General features: G+C 39.3%; 1 protein-coding gene across 1 annotated transcript; it reads left to right on the plus strand.

Annotated features, from left to right (window-relative positions):
• The first annotated feature begins 3364 nt into the window (after positions 1-3364).
• Positions 3365-7722, plus strand: LOC121795508 (probable prolyl 4-hydroxylase 10). Its single transcript, XM_042194048.1, has 8 exons — positions 3365-3675; positions 3789-3873; positions 4254-4351; positions 5445-5542; positions 6260-6389; positions 6467-6654; positions 6799-6902; positions 7533-7722. Exons 1-7 carry the CDS (start codon positions 3479-3481, stop codon positions 6870-6872), a joined length of 870 nt encoding a protein of 289 aa, XP_042049982.1. The 5' UTR covers positions 3365-3478; the 3' UTR covers positions 6873-6902; positions 7533-7722.
• The last annotated feature ends 10602 nt before the right edge of the window (positions 7723-18324 follow it).

Raw genomic sequence — 18324 nt, forward strand, 5'->3', positions numbered from 1 at the left:
TGGAAGTTTAGTTGGCTTTGGGTAGAGGCAGTGCCGCATTCTACCGGATGCTTTGCCACTAAATGGCGACGGAGGGTGCCATATCCACCACCGGCGGACCATTTGTACACTTTATCGCAATAGTTGCAGCAAACATGAAAGTCCGAAGTCTCTTCTTGAGAGTTCGGATCGTGAGGACTTGGAATCACCACCGGGACCTTCTTGTAGTGTTTGATAAAAATGTCCGATTTCAAAGCTTTTACCGTGTTAGTGGGTGCAGGGGGAGGCATCTCCTCATTTCCGCCGGTGCTAGAAGGAATACGAGAATGCGATCTATCCTCGTTGTTGTCCGAGTCCGACGATATAGTAACGTCGAACTCCTCATCTTGTTGGGAACGACCTCCCCTACCCCCACCTTGTTGCATTTCAGCAAGTAGCATGGCGGTCCTATGATCTTCTTCCATCTACAAATATTATGTACGTAGAAGTTAAAAGTATGAACGCAAAAAAAAATTAATGAAATTTTGTGCATGTGAATTGGAAAACAAAATTTTCATTACTTACTTGCATGCGTTCGGCTGCCAATCGGGAAACCTCTTCCATAACATCTCGACGACTAGGTCGTCGAGATTTTGAGGGACGCGTAGTGCTTTGATCTTGGGCTATTCCCTTGCCCCGATCACCACGTCCCGATCCACCACGAGAAGAAGACATATTGAATATATTGATAAATGAAAAGTAATATGGACTTGGAATGAAATATGTATGAAGTATAAAAGAAGTGGTAAATTATGAGCACAACAAATATAGTAGTGAGTAGAAAGTGTAGAATTAAACTTGCGCAATTAGAGAGAATGAGTAGAGAATAGAGAAATGGAGATTGAGAATGAAATTCCGAAAGTTCAAGGAATGGGGCAAGGAATAATGAAGGAGAAGTGGGGTATTTATAGGAGTAAAATTGGATGAAAAAAAAAATTTTGAAATTTTGAAATCTGCTGTGAACCGCCGGTTTACCGCCGAAACCGGCGGTTCAATCCTAAACCGGCGGGCCGTCCACGGTTTACGTCAGAAAACCGCTGGTTTCTGACCGAAAACCGGTGGTTTATGACCGGTTTTGCAGGCCTAAACACTGACCCTACGACTTAGCCTCTGAAAAGTTGCCGGAACCGTCGGAAACCGGCTCCCGAACCGGCGGTTTACCCCGACAAACCGCCGGTTTACCCCTCAACCCGGCGGTTTACCCCGCAAACCGCCGGTTCCAACGGCTATCCTAAACCCCTACGCGAACCCTACGAACCCCTAACCTACGAAACACTGTTCGACCCTTTGAACCGGCGGTTCGAACCGCCGAACCGCCGGTTTTGAACCGCTGGTTCACGGTTCAATATATTGCCGAACCTGAACCGGCCCTTCCGACCCTTCAACCCGCCTGCCGGTTCAAACCGCCGGTTCCGGTTCATGAACCGGCGGGCCCGAACCGGCGGTTAACCAGCGGCCGGGCCGGTTTGTGCATGCCTACTTACAACTACTTCATCACCCAGGGCTCTCTTCATTTGTGGGTGCACTACCATACTTTGTCCACCAGGTTAGAAGCTTTCCCGAAAATACTCACCGTATTAGGAGCCTACCATCCATATATATATATATATATTGTATTTCCAATTAAATCTATCTTCAGTTTAGTTAAAATTTGAAGCCCGAAGTGGCAAACTTCCCTCACACAATCTCCATTGCTATATACTCAATGTGGGCCTCATCTTCTTCATCATCTTCAACTTCCCACAACCCTACTTTTCCCATTGAACAAGTTTGGGATGACGTCATCCTTCCCTCCTATCCCCGCCACCCTTCCGCCGGCCTCATCCTCCAGGACCTTTTCCCCAAAGAGCCGCCGACCGCCGCCTCACGCCCGTCACTTTCACCTCTACGCAACACCACTTCCGCTCACTTCTTTTGCAGCCGCCGGAATCTCACACATTTTCCGGCGACCGCAGCCACAAGCGTAGGATGAAGAACCGAGTCTCCGCCGAGCTAGCAAGCAGGAAATTAACTACCATTTTTTTCAAGCCTCCGTTTCATTTTAAAAGCGATCTACCATTAGGCTAATACAATCTTTCAGAAAAAATCATAAAATAAGTTAGAGAGCTTTTCATGTTTTGATAATTTGTGTTAGTGCATTTTTTAATTGTTGTGTTAAACTAATTATTTGCACTTTGTACAATACATTTAATTTTGATAGAGTTTTGATTGAAAATTGAAATGAAAACAAGTTGTACTTGTACGAGACTGATAGTATTATTCAATGTTCATTTTGACTGACAGACAGGCATATACGATGGAGTTGAGTTGAGTCTTTTGCGGGAAGAGAGTGAGCACGATCTATTCCATCATGCATACAATACAAGATTAATAGAAACAAATTTTGTGTAGTATTTATTTGTCAATAAATTGTATTGAGAGGAGTGTGCATAGGCATAGCAGATGGTGAGAAATGTGAAGAGAAGAGAATCATGATCATCTGCCCCATTTTAGGAATCAATTTAAGTAGCTAAGTTGTATGCCTATGATCCGTTGCTAGTGTGGAATCTTTATGAAATGTTTCCATATATTAGAATGACAATGCTTTGATTTTGTACTATTTGGGAAGATATCGTCTAATTTCCGCATTAATCCTCAGAATTATATTGCATAAAACTTGCCTATGAATTTGTTGTGTTATACTCCATTAGTGTATTTTGTTAATAAAAAATGAGACAAGCTAAATATAGAAACTTATTACTTCCTCCGCCCCACAAGAGTATGCACTTTCTAATTTTAGAAACTTTTTTTTTTCTAATAAATGTAATTCATTCTCTACTAACAATACTTTAATTATTTTTTCTTTTTTATCTCTTGCCTAATTTTTACCAATTGTGTATTAAAACTCGTGTCTAACCTACCCAAAAATCAATACTCCAGTGAGACAGATGGAGTATAAATAAATGAATAAAAACCGTTTTAGACTTATCAATTGGCTCAACCCATGTCCAAACTATTATTGAAATGAAGCGGGTTTGGAATTGGGCATATATATTGAATGAAGTGGGCTATAATATAATTGAGCTATTTTATCAACTGGGTTAGGCCGTACCGGATGTGAACGCGCTAAAAAAGGACAAGAATGTTTCTCAACTATTACATGATGTTTCTCCTAAATCAATTTAAATAAAATAAGCCACCTAATCTTTTGGTGGGTTATGCGAAATTGCGAACTAGTGGATGAATCCACCGTTTATACATATGATATACTACTACTATCAATATTTTTTTCAGTAAAAAACGATTGTTTATTAAATAATAATAGAGTTGACCAAAACACCTACAAATAAATATAGTTGAAATGAGGCGAGTTAATAAATCGTACTCGTTCGTAGCTCAAGGATTTCGGATTTCTTCGTCTCCGTCGAATCAATTCCTCTTTCGCAATCCAGATCCTAATTAATTCTGCACTCGATCAGCCATGGCGGGGAAGGGGCGGCAGCACTACAGCAGCGCCCCGCGGCGCAAGACGGCGTCGTCCACGCTGGTGCTGTACGGGCTGATTTTGCTGTCGTTGCTGATTGTGATCGTTTTGGCTTTCGGAATCCTTTCCAGCAGCAGCAATTCAAAGCATAAAGCGCATGACCTCAGCCTCATTGCTCACGATTCATTACACGCGTAATTCTACTCAATTTACCAAACCTCAATTCTGATTTGTTTTTTCTTACTATAATATTTTGTTTTCATTCGAAGTTGCGACTTGATGATTTGTGCGATTTTGACTGTTTCAGACGTGATGGTGATGAGGAGAGCAAGGATCAATGGGTTGAAGATATTTCCTGGGAGCCGAGAGCATCTATTTTTCATCACTTCTTGGTTATTCTCTCTCTCTCTTATGTATCGAAAGTTTTAGCTTCTTATTTATTTAGATCCGTCGTGTATGTTAGGCATGCACTTGTTAATCCTGGAAATTCAAATCCTTATACTCTGCAGGTCTGATCTCATTGCTTTTAATTCCATGCTTTTTACTGTCTAGTATACATTAGACAATGGAAGTAGGTAGGTGTGGGTAATTTTGTGAGAGGAAAGTATTACTGGTTGCAATTAATTGTCTTGACTGTTAGATCTTGAAATTGGTGTTTGTGGATGATCCAATTGGCATGACCTATAGAGATTTCATTTAGCACACAGATTACCTTTCATATTTATCAGGTAAGTTTGTTTGCTGAAACATATTTTCACCCTTTTCTTGACAGTCCAAAGAGGAATGCGAATATCTAATCAGTATTGCTCAGCCTCATATGGAAAAGTCAACTGTTGTCGATACTGAAACTGGAAAAAGTAGAGACAGCAGGTTTGCCTAGTCTTATTCCTTGCTTTTTTATCAAATTGAACTCATTTATTACTCATTAGGCTGAGTTATTGTAGTATGATTAACCTTCTTTCTCACAGAATAGGCATATGCCAATGTTATATCACAATGTTCAAATATGTTCTGCTATACATTGCTCTATGTTATTCACATTGCTTTCTCTTAAAATTACCTTCAATACTGACTCTACTTGTCAAATCTACTAATATAAGATTGTTTACCGTGCATAATTTCTTTATTCTTCCTGTCTATTGAGCATATGAAATGGAAACAGCTTTAATAACTATTCAGAGAACCTACTCAAAAACCACCAAGATCTGGAATAAATATTGGAACCATTGACTCGATTTTTTTTTGGAAAACTTGAAAGTTCGGAATCAAGCAGTGGATTGCAGATTTGCATCATGTCTTTATACTCTACAAATATTATTCAAGTCATGTTCATTAACTAGTCTGTCAGTTTCCTGTGTATGTCTTACAATACTCAAATGCGCCTTCCACAAGATTACCTTTGGATAAACATTACCATGACTGAATTTCTGACATTTTCAATTCCAAGTCTCACACTTTCTCAATCTGTTTATACCTTAATTTCATGTGCATAACATAATTATGAGATCCTATGGAATCATGTTGTATGTTTTTAGCTGTCTTGTGACATTTGAGATCCTAAAGCTGGTCTGCTCTTATGTGACCCAACCAGCTTTAAAGTTTAATCTATTCTACCTAGCCTCAAATTCTTTCCTTCTGTGTAAGCAATATTTTCCCAACCTTGTGTACTCACCTCCAGTCTCCGAAGTGCCTGTTCGTACTTTTAAGCTGACTAAAAACCAATCTGAATTCTTGATGTTATTTAAATTTATTATTCCTACAAATTCCAAGCATTGATAATTTCCTTTCTAGTCATTGTGTACTTTTTATATCCTTTCACAAATTCTGCATATCAACTTGATGATTCATCATATACCAATCATACCTACATACTTTTCACGTACCATGTCTTATACATCACTAAGAAGGAAAATTTAACACATGGAAAGTGTAATGTTCTTTCTTTTCCTTTGAATCTTTGCAGAGTTCGTACAAGTTATGGAACATTTCTGACGAGAGGACGTGATAAAATTGTTCAGAGAATAGAGAAAAGAATTGCTGATTTTACATTCCTCCCTGTAGGTATGCATTTTAATACTATTAATTTATGCATTGAAAAGTTCATGTGCTAAAATAAATTTAGAAATCTGGTCATCAGATTTCAAGCAGTTCCGTTTTGAATCATATTAGATCAGTAACATACTTCAGTGTCTTTTTCAGCCGCCAATAGTTATAAAAGGTAGTTTTATACTATGTTGCAATCGGATTGCAGATTGAGCTATAATTTTTTTGCCTCCATGCTAGATAAACTCCATACGTAATATTATGGCATTGGGAGCTAAGTAAACATCTTCAAACTCAATTTAAGTTATTTTTTAATTCAACATTGCCTAATGCAGAAACTATGGAGTGCCAAAAACTTTCTTGGTACAGATCGTAACCTAATTTCATAGGGAAACTTAAATGAATTTGTTTCTAGTATCATATTTATATGCAATTAGAGCAGCAAGTAAATACTTTTTTCATTGGCAAGTATTGCATCAAATTCTATGTTTGATCATTTGCTTATTTTTTTGTTTTTGCCCCTGCATAAAAGATCATATGTTACTTGGGCCTTTTTGTATTTAATTTACTGGATATACATGCTATGACTTAGTTTCTAAAGATTCCCTGGGGCTTTAAAACAGATATCCCCTACATCACCTGTGAAATGTGGAAGTATTAATGTATCTTCGGTCTCATTCCATGTATTGTTATTCACATTTCGGGCTTTGCATAAATCATTTTTTTAATCTGCAGAGCATGGTGAAGGCCTTCAAGTTCTTCATTATGAACCAGGGCAGAAGTATGAGCCTCACTACGACTATTTTCTTGATGAATATAACACGCAGAACGGTGGCCAACGGATTGCCACTGTTCTAATGTACTTGTAAGTGGCTTCTCTACTTCAGCACTAAAGTATATGTGCATATTTTCCCTATTCTGAATGTTTGGTGTGAAATACAGATCAGATGTTGAAGAAGGAGGTGAAACTGTATTTCCTGCTGCAAAAGGAAATTTTAGCTCGGTACCCTATTGGAATGAGCTATCTGAATGTGGGAAAGGAGGACTTTCAGTTAGACCAAAAATGGGCGATGCACTACTTTTCTGGAGCATGAAGCCGGATGCAACTTTGGATTCATCAAGTTTGCACGGTTAGTTGTGGTTCAGACTAGTGGTTTAGGGGTTGTTTAAGTATTAATCTTTTCGATATATCCTCAGGCAACTTCTTCTCTTCTATGCTGCATTATGTTAATACTATCATTAAATGAAAAAAACATGTTTATGGTCTTCTTCAGCTGGCTGTCCTGTTATAAAAGGGAACAAGTGGTCTTCTACAAAATGGATTCGTGTTCATGAGCACAAGGCCTGATTCACCGTATCATCATGCCAATGGTGACTGGTGAGCTTCAATTTCTGAATGTTTTGTTGATGTGATATTTTCCTCCACAGCAGCAAAATAGCACTAATATTCCGTGCTGAGTGCACTAAACATTGGATATATAAGATGGTTCTTGCAATTGGCCAAATGAGTAATACATGTAGATGAAAGTATTTTTTTAATGGTAATAGTTTTACCTTATTATGTATATCCATGTGCTAACTTTGATGTAGTCTGTAGTGGCACTTAATCTCGCAAATGAACATTTCAGCTAGTCATGACCATAGGATGATTTTCACATTTTGACTATTTGATTGTTTGTGGTTGCGGGTGGACTCTAATGAAGTTTTTTACCATTCTGAATTTTCTTGATTTACAGTTTCTTTACAAGTTATTGTAGCATGCAATTATGTTGGAAGTTCCTCCTAACCAGCAAAGATATGCTGTTCAGGAATTAAAGCTTATGAGGCATAATACGTGCTGTTTTTTAAGATGTTAACCAGAAAATGACTTTTATTGCTGTGTGTAATGTTTCTTTTGGGTATGTGATGATAATGATATGATGATATAATCCAATTACGTGAAAGCTGTCATCATCACGATTAACAGTTCATTTTGTGGGAAGTTATGATAATCCATTTTATTTGACAGGGTCGACGATGAGGTTTCAACACTGCTTCTTTGGGAGACAATATGGCGTTTATGCTGTTGTTATACTTAAATTTATTTTACACAGCTAACCTCTTTTTTCTGGGAACACCATAATACCATTTGTATAAGGATGATGTTGTAAGAACTTTTTATATGGATATGAGAGCATTTAACAATTCTTGATGGTTTATTTTCTGCGATATGTGAAGAAATTGAATGGGCAAGTCAAAGTGAGGGTACAATTGGAGATCCACGAGATTTAGTCAAATTATTTTGGTAAGAAAGGACCACATACAAGTGAAAAGATAATAGAGGAATAGAATTGCCTACTTGTTGCAACCACCCTTAATAAAGTTGAAGAAAGGAGAAAGATAAAAGTAAGGACTTTTTATACATGGATCTACGTATTGCAATGATTCCATGTTATTTTTTGCATTCCACATTGAATCTGATTCATTGGTTATTTTTGTTGTTCTGTATTGGTCGTATATTATCTTTGCAGTATTGGCTTCTTTGTATCGTGGTATGTGGATTATGTTTCTATTCTTCGCTCTGCACATTTACATTCCTTAGTTTATGGTTGATGTTTTGCATACTTTTGTGTTTCTTTGTGTTGACGATGGCTTGAAGAATGATTGCGACGGTTGTGTGTGACAGGAGAAGGAAGATTTGATGTGCAGACGACGGTTGTATGGCGAAAAGAGGTTGTGTATGGTAATGCTTTCATGATCACAAGTGACCACCCTTTCTCCCCTCCAAAACCATCACTCTTTCTCACGTATCGCAACTTGGTTGCGCCACATCCTGCCCCAATTGCAGGCACTTCGCCTCCTCTGCCTTCCAAATTGTCATTTTCTCTTTTTATCTTTGTCGACCATAACTTCATATTCATGTCTTCAATCCATTCTGTTTTTCTCTTTGTGCAATCTCTCGGTTTTTTTTTCGCTTCTCTCTGATTTTAATCGAATCTGTTTTTCAATTTCTCAATCTCTCTAGCCAATGCAGTTGTTATCTCTGTTTTTGTCTACTTTATATTATGTCTGGATTTGAATCTGTTTTTCTTTTTTTTTCTCTTTATATTAGGCCAGTAAATTCAGGTATCCGAACCTGAAATCTAAAAAATATCATACCCAATACTTGACCCGTATGTGAATTCGGATACCCTAATATCCGATGCGGATATCCAAACCCAACTAATCAGGTATCCATAAACCCGAAATTATTATATTTCAAATTTATTATTCTATATAAATTATATTGTGATGAGAATAGAAATTATTACAAAATAACACAATAGCTATTTATTGACTATTAATCCCTCCGTCCCTCAAGAATATGCACTATTTCCTTTTTAATCCGTCCCACAATAATATGCACTTTCTAATTTTAGAAAGTATTTTCTCTCTAATGAGTTGTGACTCATTCTCCACTAACAATACTTTATTTACTTTTTCTCTCTACCTCTCTCTTCCTTTCTAAATTTCTAATGTTTTAGCTTTCTCTAAATTTCTAATATATATAAAATAGACATTAGACAAACAAACAAATAGACACTACTTAATTTTAAAATAAAGAAATTTTTGGCATAAATTGAAACATAAAAGAGATTAAATAAATTTACCCTAGATTTACCCTACGGGCCTATGGCCCTATACTAAATAAAAATATTTATCTCAAATACATAATTAATCGGGTATTAGTCGGGTACCCTAATACGGGTTTCAGATATCCTAAACCCGAAAAATTCTAACATTAACTACCCAAACCCGTACCCGAACCCATAATTTCAGATTTCGGTTACCCAAAACCCGTTGGGTATTGAGTCGGGGTCGGGCTTAAAGGAGGCAATTCAAGAAAAGGTCGAGCTACATCAACCGGAATCCCTTGATGAAGTGATGGCATTGGCACTTCGCTTCGGCACTTCCCATGAAGTGCGTATCAAGCAGGCCCAAAAACGTCAGTGGTCTTCCCGTGACAGTCGCCAGAGGCTGAGCAGCGGCGGTCAGCCGTCAGCCGCGGCAGACTCGGCATTTGCGGCTCTCAAGAATGCCATGACTTCCTTTCCTGTACTCAGTCTACCTGATTTTTCCAAGCAGTTTTGTGTGGAGACGGACGCCTCGGACATCGGAATCGGTGCGGTTTTGATCCAAGATAGCCACCCGATTGCGTTCTTCAGTCAAAATTGGGTCCGCACAGGAGGGTCGCCTCCACTTATCATAAGGAGTTGTTCGCCATTGTAGAGGCAGTGCAGAAATGGCGACAATATTTATTGGGGAGGGAGTTCGTCATCCGAAGCGATCAGAAAAGCTTGAAGGAGTTATTAGAGCAGGTCGTCCAAACCCCAGACCAACAGCTTTACGTCCGCAAACTTATGGGATACAAATTTCGGATTGAATATAAGAAGGGGAGTACGAACAGAGCCGCTGACGCTCTCTCTCGCTGGGAGGAATCCGACGAGTTGCCTGCAGAGCCTCCCGGCGCTGAGCTGTCGATGTTGGCAGCTAAGGGAGCTGCGCTTGTTTCGCTCACCCACCTGACGCCTAAGTTGTTGGATGTGTTGCGTTCGGAAACAGCCTCTTTTCCGGACTTGAAGGAATTAGCGGCGAAGATCAGCACGGGTGAGGCGCCATCTCATTTTTCCTTGACCGACGGATTGATCTACTTCAACCACCGTGTTTTGGTTAGCCCAGCCTCTTCCGTGAAGCAGCTGTCCTGGCGGAGCACCACAGTACGCCGCTAGCAGGTCACCCGGGTCACGGCCGCACTTTTCGCTTGTTGGCTGCATGATTTTATTGGCCTAAGATGAGGAAGGAAGTTCGTCTGTTTGTTAATTCCTGCGTTGTGTGTCAGGCGACAAAGTATTCTACACAGAAACCCGCGGGCCTCTTGCAGCCGCTTCCGATGTCGTCGCAAGTTTGGGACGACGTCTCAATGGATTTTATAACCGGGCTACCCGCGTCGCGCGGTTACACAACGATCATGGTGGTGGTCGACCGTTTATCCAAATACGCCCATTTTGCGGCGTTGCCGACTTGGTTTGATGCCTTGCGCGTCGTACATCTCTTTGTCAATACGGTTGTGCATCACCACGGTTTCCCAAAGACTTTGGTTTCAGACAGTGACTCTGTTTTTCTGAATGCTATCTGGAAGGAGATCCTCCGTCTAAGCGGGATGAGGCTAAACTTTTCCACCGCCTACCACCCACAGTTGGACGGGCTGACGAAAATCAGGAACAAAGGTTTGGAGCAATATCTAAGGGCGTTTACTGGTGACCGTCCATCAAAGTGGGCAAATTTCTTGCCATGGGCGGAATTGGCCTTAAATTGCTTTCACCACGCAGGCTTAGGCACGTCGCCGTTTCGGGCACTCTATGGGCGCGAACCACCGCTGTTGGTGGCCTCCCTACCGTCGGCTGCCACCCCCCAGCGTCATAGAGTTGATTAGGCAACGAGGTGACTGGTGGAGTTACGGAGGAATTTGGAGCGTGCTCGGCAGAGAATGACGGAGACGGCAAATAGGCACCGCCGTCACGTGGAGTTTGATGTTGGAGATATGGTTTGGTTAAAGTTGCAGTCATACCTGTTGGAATCGTGCTTGGTCAAATGATTTTGACTAATAATAAATGTTACAAGATATTTAATTTTGTGAAATTAAATGCAATATCATCGATCTACGTTTCGAGTAGATGACCGTAGTATATTCATTTTTCAGAATTCGATTCCCGGTGAGTGAGAAATAATATATTAAAGTTGGTCACAATAAAGCTAGAAATGAGCTATGGGAAAACTAAGGGATTAATTAACTAAGGGTTAATTATCCCACATCGGGGAAGATAAACTTCTTTGATGAAGTGTTTAATCAGATGAATTATTATGTGTAATAATTATCGTGGAATAAGACGGGTGACAGAGCCCACACGCGCGCACACTCGCGCCGTCGCCGCCCACCCATGAGCCGCGGACCGTGCACCGTGCCCCGTGCACTGGGCGCCGGGTGTCGTGTGTCGTGTGCCGTGTGCCTTGACAATTGGTCTTTGGGTGGTCTTTGGGCTGTTCTTTGGAGCTGGTCATTGAGCGTGGTTCAAGCCCCACTTGTTCTTTTTAGACCACCCCAAACTCCATGCAATCCCCGACGGGTCTGGTCCACGTCATATTCCCGCTGGACCCCGACGCACAACGGGAGACAAAAGGTCCCGACGGTCCATGGTGTATCCCGTTGTGTAGCGTGTCTAGGTGCGTCATGTCTCTTCAGCTCCCAATGGCTAGTGCACCAGTCCATAACCCCCGGCGGTTACAGTCAAGCCATCATGACACACATAATGGTTGTTGACTCCATCAATGCCCCAACGGGTGGACTTTGCCTATAAATAGGCATGCATCCATTGCATTCTACATAGAACACGCACAAGCATTCTTGATACACGCTCTCTCCCTCTCTGTATAATCTTCCCGTCGAAGCTCTGCCCCCGCCTTACTCCCGTTCACCGGAGCTCTGATGCTAGCGGTGCTGCTACTTCAGAGACGAAGTTGTTTTATCTTTAGAGACGACACGCCAAACCGAGAGCACTACCGGGGCGTATCTTGTCTTGCGGAAAGAGGACTCCTTGACTCGGCTTTCCACTTTCTACAAGTTTTCCGTGTAATTTGTTCAGTTATTTTCCGTGTAATTTTCCTTTATTTTTCGTGTAATTTTTCGCCCGACAAGTTTGTATCTCATATTTTCCAACAATAGCAAGATGAGATATTCTTACCACTAAAGGAGTTTACACACACCAACTGAACTTAATCAACACCTTTGCTTGGAGATGTCGACTGACCCGTCTACTGCCGCTGCCACCGTTCCATCCACTGGTCCCTTGTTGTACCCGTCAACACGTCGTCAGACATAACGATGATTCCGACTCCTGGCTTCTCAACTTCTTCCTCAACAACCCCTTGGGTGTTTGACAACCCCTTTGGGACGGTTACCGGATTCACCTCGAGTGGATCGGTCGGTTCCACTTTCAGTGATTCCATTGGATCCTTCATTGGATCGAGTGTCGAGGCCTTCGGGCACGGCACGGGTGTTGTAACTACAAGGTGTGCTCAATTTTATTGTAGAACACATAATCAAAATTCATTTTTATCTAGGTCAATGTAGATATCGTTTTAGATACCTTTGCATTCATTTTGCTGTTAGACCATTTTGGATAAAATGGTCTAACAGTAGCCTTTGTATTTTTTAAATTCAAATTTTAAAAAATAATTTAAAATCAAACTAACAATAATATTGTCTTATTAAAAATGACAGTATTGCACTTTATCATTAAAATGCATTCTTATTTTGACTATAATCCTTGTAACTACACATTCTTCATTCTCTACTACAAAGAAGCAAGAATGAGAGAATGAAAAACAGAGTAGAACAACATTTTGTTTAAAGAAAGACTATAGTTGACCTATAAATACTTGCGATAAAGGTATACACAAAATTATCTGATTGTTAATCACATTGACGCTCTGAGTCAACTGTGATCAGCATTCAGTAATTTAATTTAAAAAGAATGTTTAATAGTCAGCAATTCGTGAAATTAGAGTATCTCCAACCATGCTCTTAGGCAAGAGCATGGAAGTGAGCCCGGTCCCACTTTTATTCATTTTTTACTCTCTGCTTTTCCTAAATAGCACAACACCCATATCCATGCTCTTCCGCAAGGACATGCTCAAGGGTCCCACCATTCTATTATTCAATTTAAATAAAAACATTTCCACAATATTAAAATGCATTAAAAATATTCGGAATACTATTACAAATTACAAAAAAAATTAAAAAGTACATAATTAAAATTCTAAAAATTAAAAATTACCTAATTAAAGTCCTAAAAATTAAAAATTACATAATTAAAATCTTAAAAAAATAAAAATTACATAATTAAAACCCTACAAATTAAAAATTACATAATTAAAAATACCCCCGTGGAAGACTAGTCCTCTGGCCTTATCCCCAATGTTTTTCGGAGACCCCGTATCATTGCCAAATGTGAATCAAGTTGCTCGGGAGTCATCCGAGACCTATCGGCCAAATTGAGTTGAGCCAAAAGGGTCCACAACGAGTTGGTTGGGGGTTGAGGTAGTGGCACAAAGGGAGCGGGGGCGGATGGAGTCTCGGCGCGATGGCGGTTGGCCGTCGCCTTCTTCCTTCCTTGCGGCCGGCGTTGGGAACTGCTCGTGCCGGCGTCGGGGCTACCCAAGTTAGCTCTGGCAAGCTAGCTAGCCACCTCATCGGAGCCGCCGTCGGATAGGGATAACGACCTCGACCGTTTGCTGGAGGAGCTGGAGGAGGATGATAAGCCTCCCCTATACTTCGGATTTCTACGCACCTGCTGCCAAGCGCCGAGGTACTTGAATGGTTTGTAATGCATGGAATGGTAGGTCGACATGGTGGCCGTGATGATGTTGGCCTCGCTCATGCTGCTCCCCGCCAACTGCTGTTCATGGAGGGAAAACCCATGGAACTTTTGGATTTCTTCGTTGGCTCTGAAGATGGCATTGCACATTATACTCTCGTTGCGCTCGATGGTTCCCTCCGGTCGGTTGGCATTGTACCGGCGAGAGACGCGCCACCAAAACCTCTCCCCGGTTTGGTTCGTGCCGGTTTCCGGATCTTCAGATATTTCGAAATAGGCTTTGAACATCTTCTCCATCTCCGGCGGAGTGTACGCAGTGCGGACGTGAATGTCACCGCCACGACTATGGGTAGGAACACTACGAGGAAGACGAGGAGGAGCGCTGGGGTTGTCCTCCGGAGTTTGGGAGCCACCGATCCCTCCCGATCCTTGTTCGGGTGTCCACCCGTATCCTCCATCGGTGGCATCTTGCTCGTCCACCGGATAAGACCGATAGCCACCTGGAATTTGAGAACCTTGGGTTTGAGGAGGGGTCGAGAATTCCGTATCCGGATGAGGGAATGATGTTGGGTTTAACCATTCGTGGTTCCATCTGCGGGGGTCGGAGGATTGATCGCCTGAGCCGAAATTTTTTTTTGCAAGAGTGAAAAGATTGAGAATTGACGAGAGAATTTTTTTCGTGGAAATGAGGGTATTTATAGATGAAAAATGTGAATTTTAGGGAAAAATGAAAAATAAAGTAAAAATGTAGAGAAAACGGATATAATTTATTGGGAAGTGAGAATTTTTTTTTAATTTAAAATTGATTTTTAAATAAAATTCGAATTTAAAAAAAATAGAAAAAGCCAACGGCATTGCCGTTGGCCAATAGAATGCTGCCACGTCACCCTGCTCAGAGGCACCGACGTGCTTGATATATCGAGCAGCGCCGTGCCGTCGGCGCGAGCACAGCGGCAGACATGAATGTGTCGCGCCTTCGGCACGGGCGCCGTCGATGGGGATGCTCTTATACAGTGTTGATTGTTGAAAAACAACAAAACTAGATAATAGTTTATTAAATTACTTAATAAGCACAGTTGTTGCTCTTGTACCACAACATGACTAGTTGACTGTTAACAACAAAAGTGTAGAAAAAAAGTAAGCGTTTTGTTTGTTTTAGGAGAATAAATTAATGGTAGTTATTTTATTTAATATAGAATTCACAAAAACCTAAAAAGTCGATATAACTATATCAATATTGTGCAAGTGGAATCTCAATTTAGAATATGCAGCTTTTTAGATAAACTATTGCTTTCTTAGAATACATATTCTAATAATAGACCTTATATGTTTGATAAGATACATCTATGGAATTATATATGCACATTTCTAATTGTTTGATATCATATTTAAGCTTAATTCAAAGTCCTATATATAAGATAAGGGTCCATCTCAATCTTGCCAAAATTATAATTGCAACCATGTTTATGTAACCCACCAATTTCTATCAAACAACAATGAAAAAATCTTATCTTTGTATATTTTGACATGAAGCCCGTATTTCTTATCTTGTTTCACATATCTTCTCATATCCCACCTTTCTTATCAAACAGAAAATATAATTTACTTTCAATAGGAGTATCTATCTTGATAATTAATGTCTTACACACACTATTCACCTATTTTCTTATTTCTATTTTTAATTGTAATATCTAGTTAAATTAAATTTTATGGTGAATAAACGAAAAAATATATTAAAATTTGATTAAAACATCTAAAATTATGGTGCGACATACATGATATCAGCTTGCGCGGCCTTTAACCATATACGCCTCAAACTTTTGATAATTGCAAACCGTGCTTGGAGCACACGGAATGCATGTTCCATGTCTTCGTTGGTCGACGTTTCTTTCTGCGTGAACAAGCTCTTTACGAGTCCTTTGGATAAGAAAATGTCATGAGGAAAGTTGAACACCTAAGGTAGATGTCGTCCGCAATGCAGTAGACCATATCACATTGATGTCCATTGAGCGTGTGATAAACTTGGTATTTTAATATTTTTAGGGGTTAACATGATATGATTTGTGTGGTTTTTGAATTATTTATGTTTTTTAAATTCTTTGACAATTGATTATTTTGTGTCTTTGCCGAGTTTTGTAGAAAATGAGCACAAAAAATTAAAAGTACAAAATTGGAGTAACAATGTATAAGCAGTTTTTTCAAGGATAATGGTTGAAGGAAATGATCATCGAACATCACTCTAGAATGACAAGGATCATCTCGAATGTTGTAGATAATTTCAATTTTAGAATTCGTATGTAAATCATATTGCTAGAACTGACACTAGTAAGCAAAGGATGTATAGAAAAACCTAAATATGGTTATTAAGCACTAGAATTTGGACTTTCTAAATTTGTCGATTGCTTATGCCGTGTGCCTTTTCCACGAGTAGATTCCTTAGATTCAACCTTAGGAATTCTAACTTATTCCCAATGTTACACTTTGTTTATTGTGTGGACAACTACGAACAAAGTCTAGCTAACGCTGTTTTGCAAAATTTTGTTTCACAAAACAAGAACATCAAATGATGCTGATATATGTTGTTCAACAAGAAGAGAAGTGACACCTAGTTATAGGTGAATTGAAGTTCAAATGTTGTAGGAATTCATGTCCATTCATGAAGAAAATGAGGAATAGTGAGTATTGTTATTTGAATGTGAATAAATAGGAGAGATAAAAAGTAGTAGGTTTATGTTAAAAAATGAAAGGAAACTAACTTTTGTAAAAATAAAATTTTTGGATATGAAAAAAGGGAGTATAAAACAACTATCTTGTCAACACTTCTTTTTTTTAGAAATTTCAAGGTGTCTTTCCTACCGAAAACTAGAGGACTACATCACCCTAGCGGGCAGAAATTAAACTTTTGACCTAATACTTAAAAAAGATGTGTTGAACTACCACGCCAACTATATTGATTTTGCATTTCATTAATGTCATGCTTCTAATGTCAGTGGACTGCCACATCAATTTTAATTTGCGTGGAAACGACATAGTAGGAAATTCACACAAATGCCTAAATAGATGATATTTAAAATCACGGTTATAGTTCATGATAAATGGAGTACTATTTTCTCCGTCTCACTATAATCGAGACGTTTTTTGGGCAAAAGAATTAAGAAAATGATGTTTAAAGAGTTATTGGAGAAATAATAAAATTGAAGAGTAATAACTCACTATGATGAGAGTATATTTTAGCTAAAAGTTTATGATTTTTTTCGATTATTTGCCTTCCCTAAAAAATAAGTACTCTTTCGGCTTACTATTAATAATTTTGATAACAAATAACACGAATTTTAACACTCCCTCCGTCCCTTTTTAGTAGAGGCAAATCTTTTCGACACGAGAATTAAGAAAAATTCTGTTTAGTGAGTTAAGTAAATGAAGAATAAAGTAGGAAAGAGAAAATGTAGAGATATGAAAAGAGAATAAATTAAGAGTGTCCACAATAGCCGAAACAACCACGCCACAGCCATAAAAAACTTTTTCACCTAGTCAGCACAATCACAAAAAACTTGTCCGCCTAGTCATCACAAAATAAATTAAGAAAATTACAAAAAACGTTTTTGACCACCGCGGAACCGCTGCCACCGCCCCTTCCACCCGCGTACGCGACTCCGTCCCCCTCGCTGCGGCGCCCTTCGTCCAGCAATAGACCGTCGCGGTCCTATTGTGGACACTCTAAGAGAGAAGAAAGATGTTTTTTTGCAAAAAAAATGAAATGACTAAGATATAGTATAATAATCTAAAAAGGAATACGAATCAGCTAAAGAGACACGAATGAGTTATAAAATTAATAAACTGTCAGAGAAGTAGAAAAAAATATTACAAAAAGATTATATGACCAATTTTTATAAATGTATCAAATTGGAAAAATAAGACACTGATGGCTATTAACCGAGAGAATAGTACTCTCTCTACCCGCCATTATTTATTGCAAGTTTCATTTTTGATCTGTACGTCAATATTTGTCATTTTACTCTTTACTATATTTTGGTAATAGATCTCATATTTCACTAATTTATCTCACTCATAATTTTTTATAAAACTAATACAATTCACCCACTAATTTTTTACACTTATTTTTTACATTTCTTAACTTGCATATTGACGGACGGATGGAGTCACGGAGGAGGTACTTCACAAAGAAATTGATGTTTTTTAGTTATTTACATTTATTTTTAATTTGAATAAAGGAAAATGATATTATCATGGTGGTCTTGGTCTTCACTTTATGTAGAGAGATGTTGGGCGTTAGGCGACTGGTGATACGTTAACATATTCGCGCGCGTGGGCGTAGCATATATTAGTATAATAACAGTGACAGGTGGGTCTGCTTGGAAAAATCAATAATACGTACAAACCCTTCAC

Source organism: Salvia splendens, chromosome 3 (genome assembly GCF_004379255.2).
Source record: "Salvia splendens isolate huo1 chromosome 3, SspV2, whole genome shotgun sequence".
Taxonomy (NCBI): domain Eukaryota; kingdom Viridiplantae; phylum Streptophyta; class Magnoliopsida; order Lamiales; family Lamiaceae; genus Salvia; species Salvia splendens.

Excerpts from the sequence above, each read along its gene's own strand:
- LOC121795508 (XM_042194048.1), top strand. The coding sequence starts at position 3,479 with ATGGCGGGGAAGGGGCGGCAGCACTACAGCAGCGCCCCGCGGCGCAAG. Across the intron at positions 5,543-6,259 it reads TTTTACATTCCTCCCTGTAG|AGCATGGTGAAGGCCTTCAA; the intron begins GTATGCATTTTA and ends TTTAATCTGCAG. Across the intron at positions 6,655-6,798 it reads GGATTCATCAAGTTTGCACG|CTGGCTGTCCTGTTATAAAA; the intron begins GTTAGTTGTGGT and ends GGTCTTCTTCAG.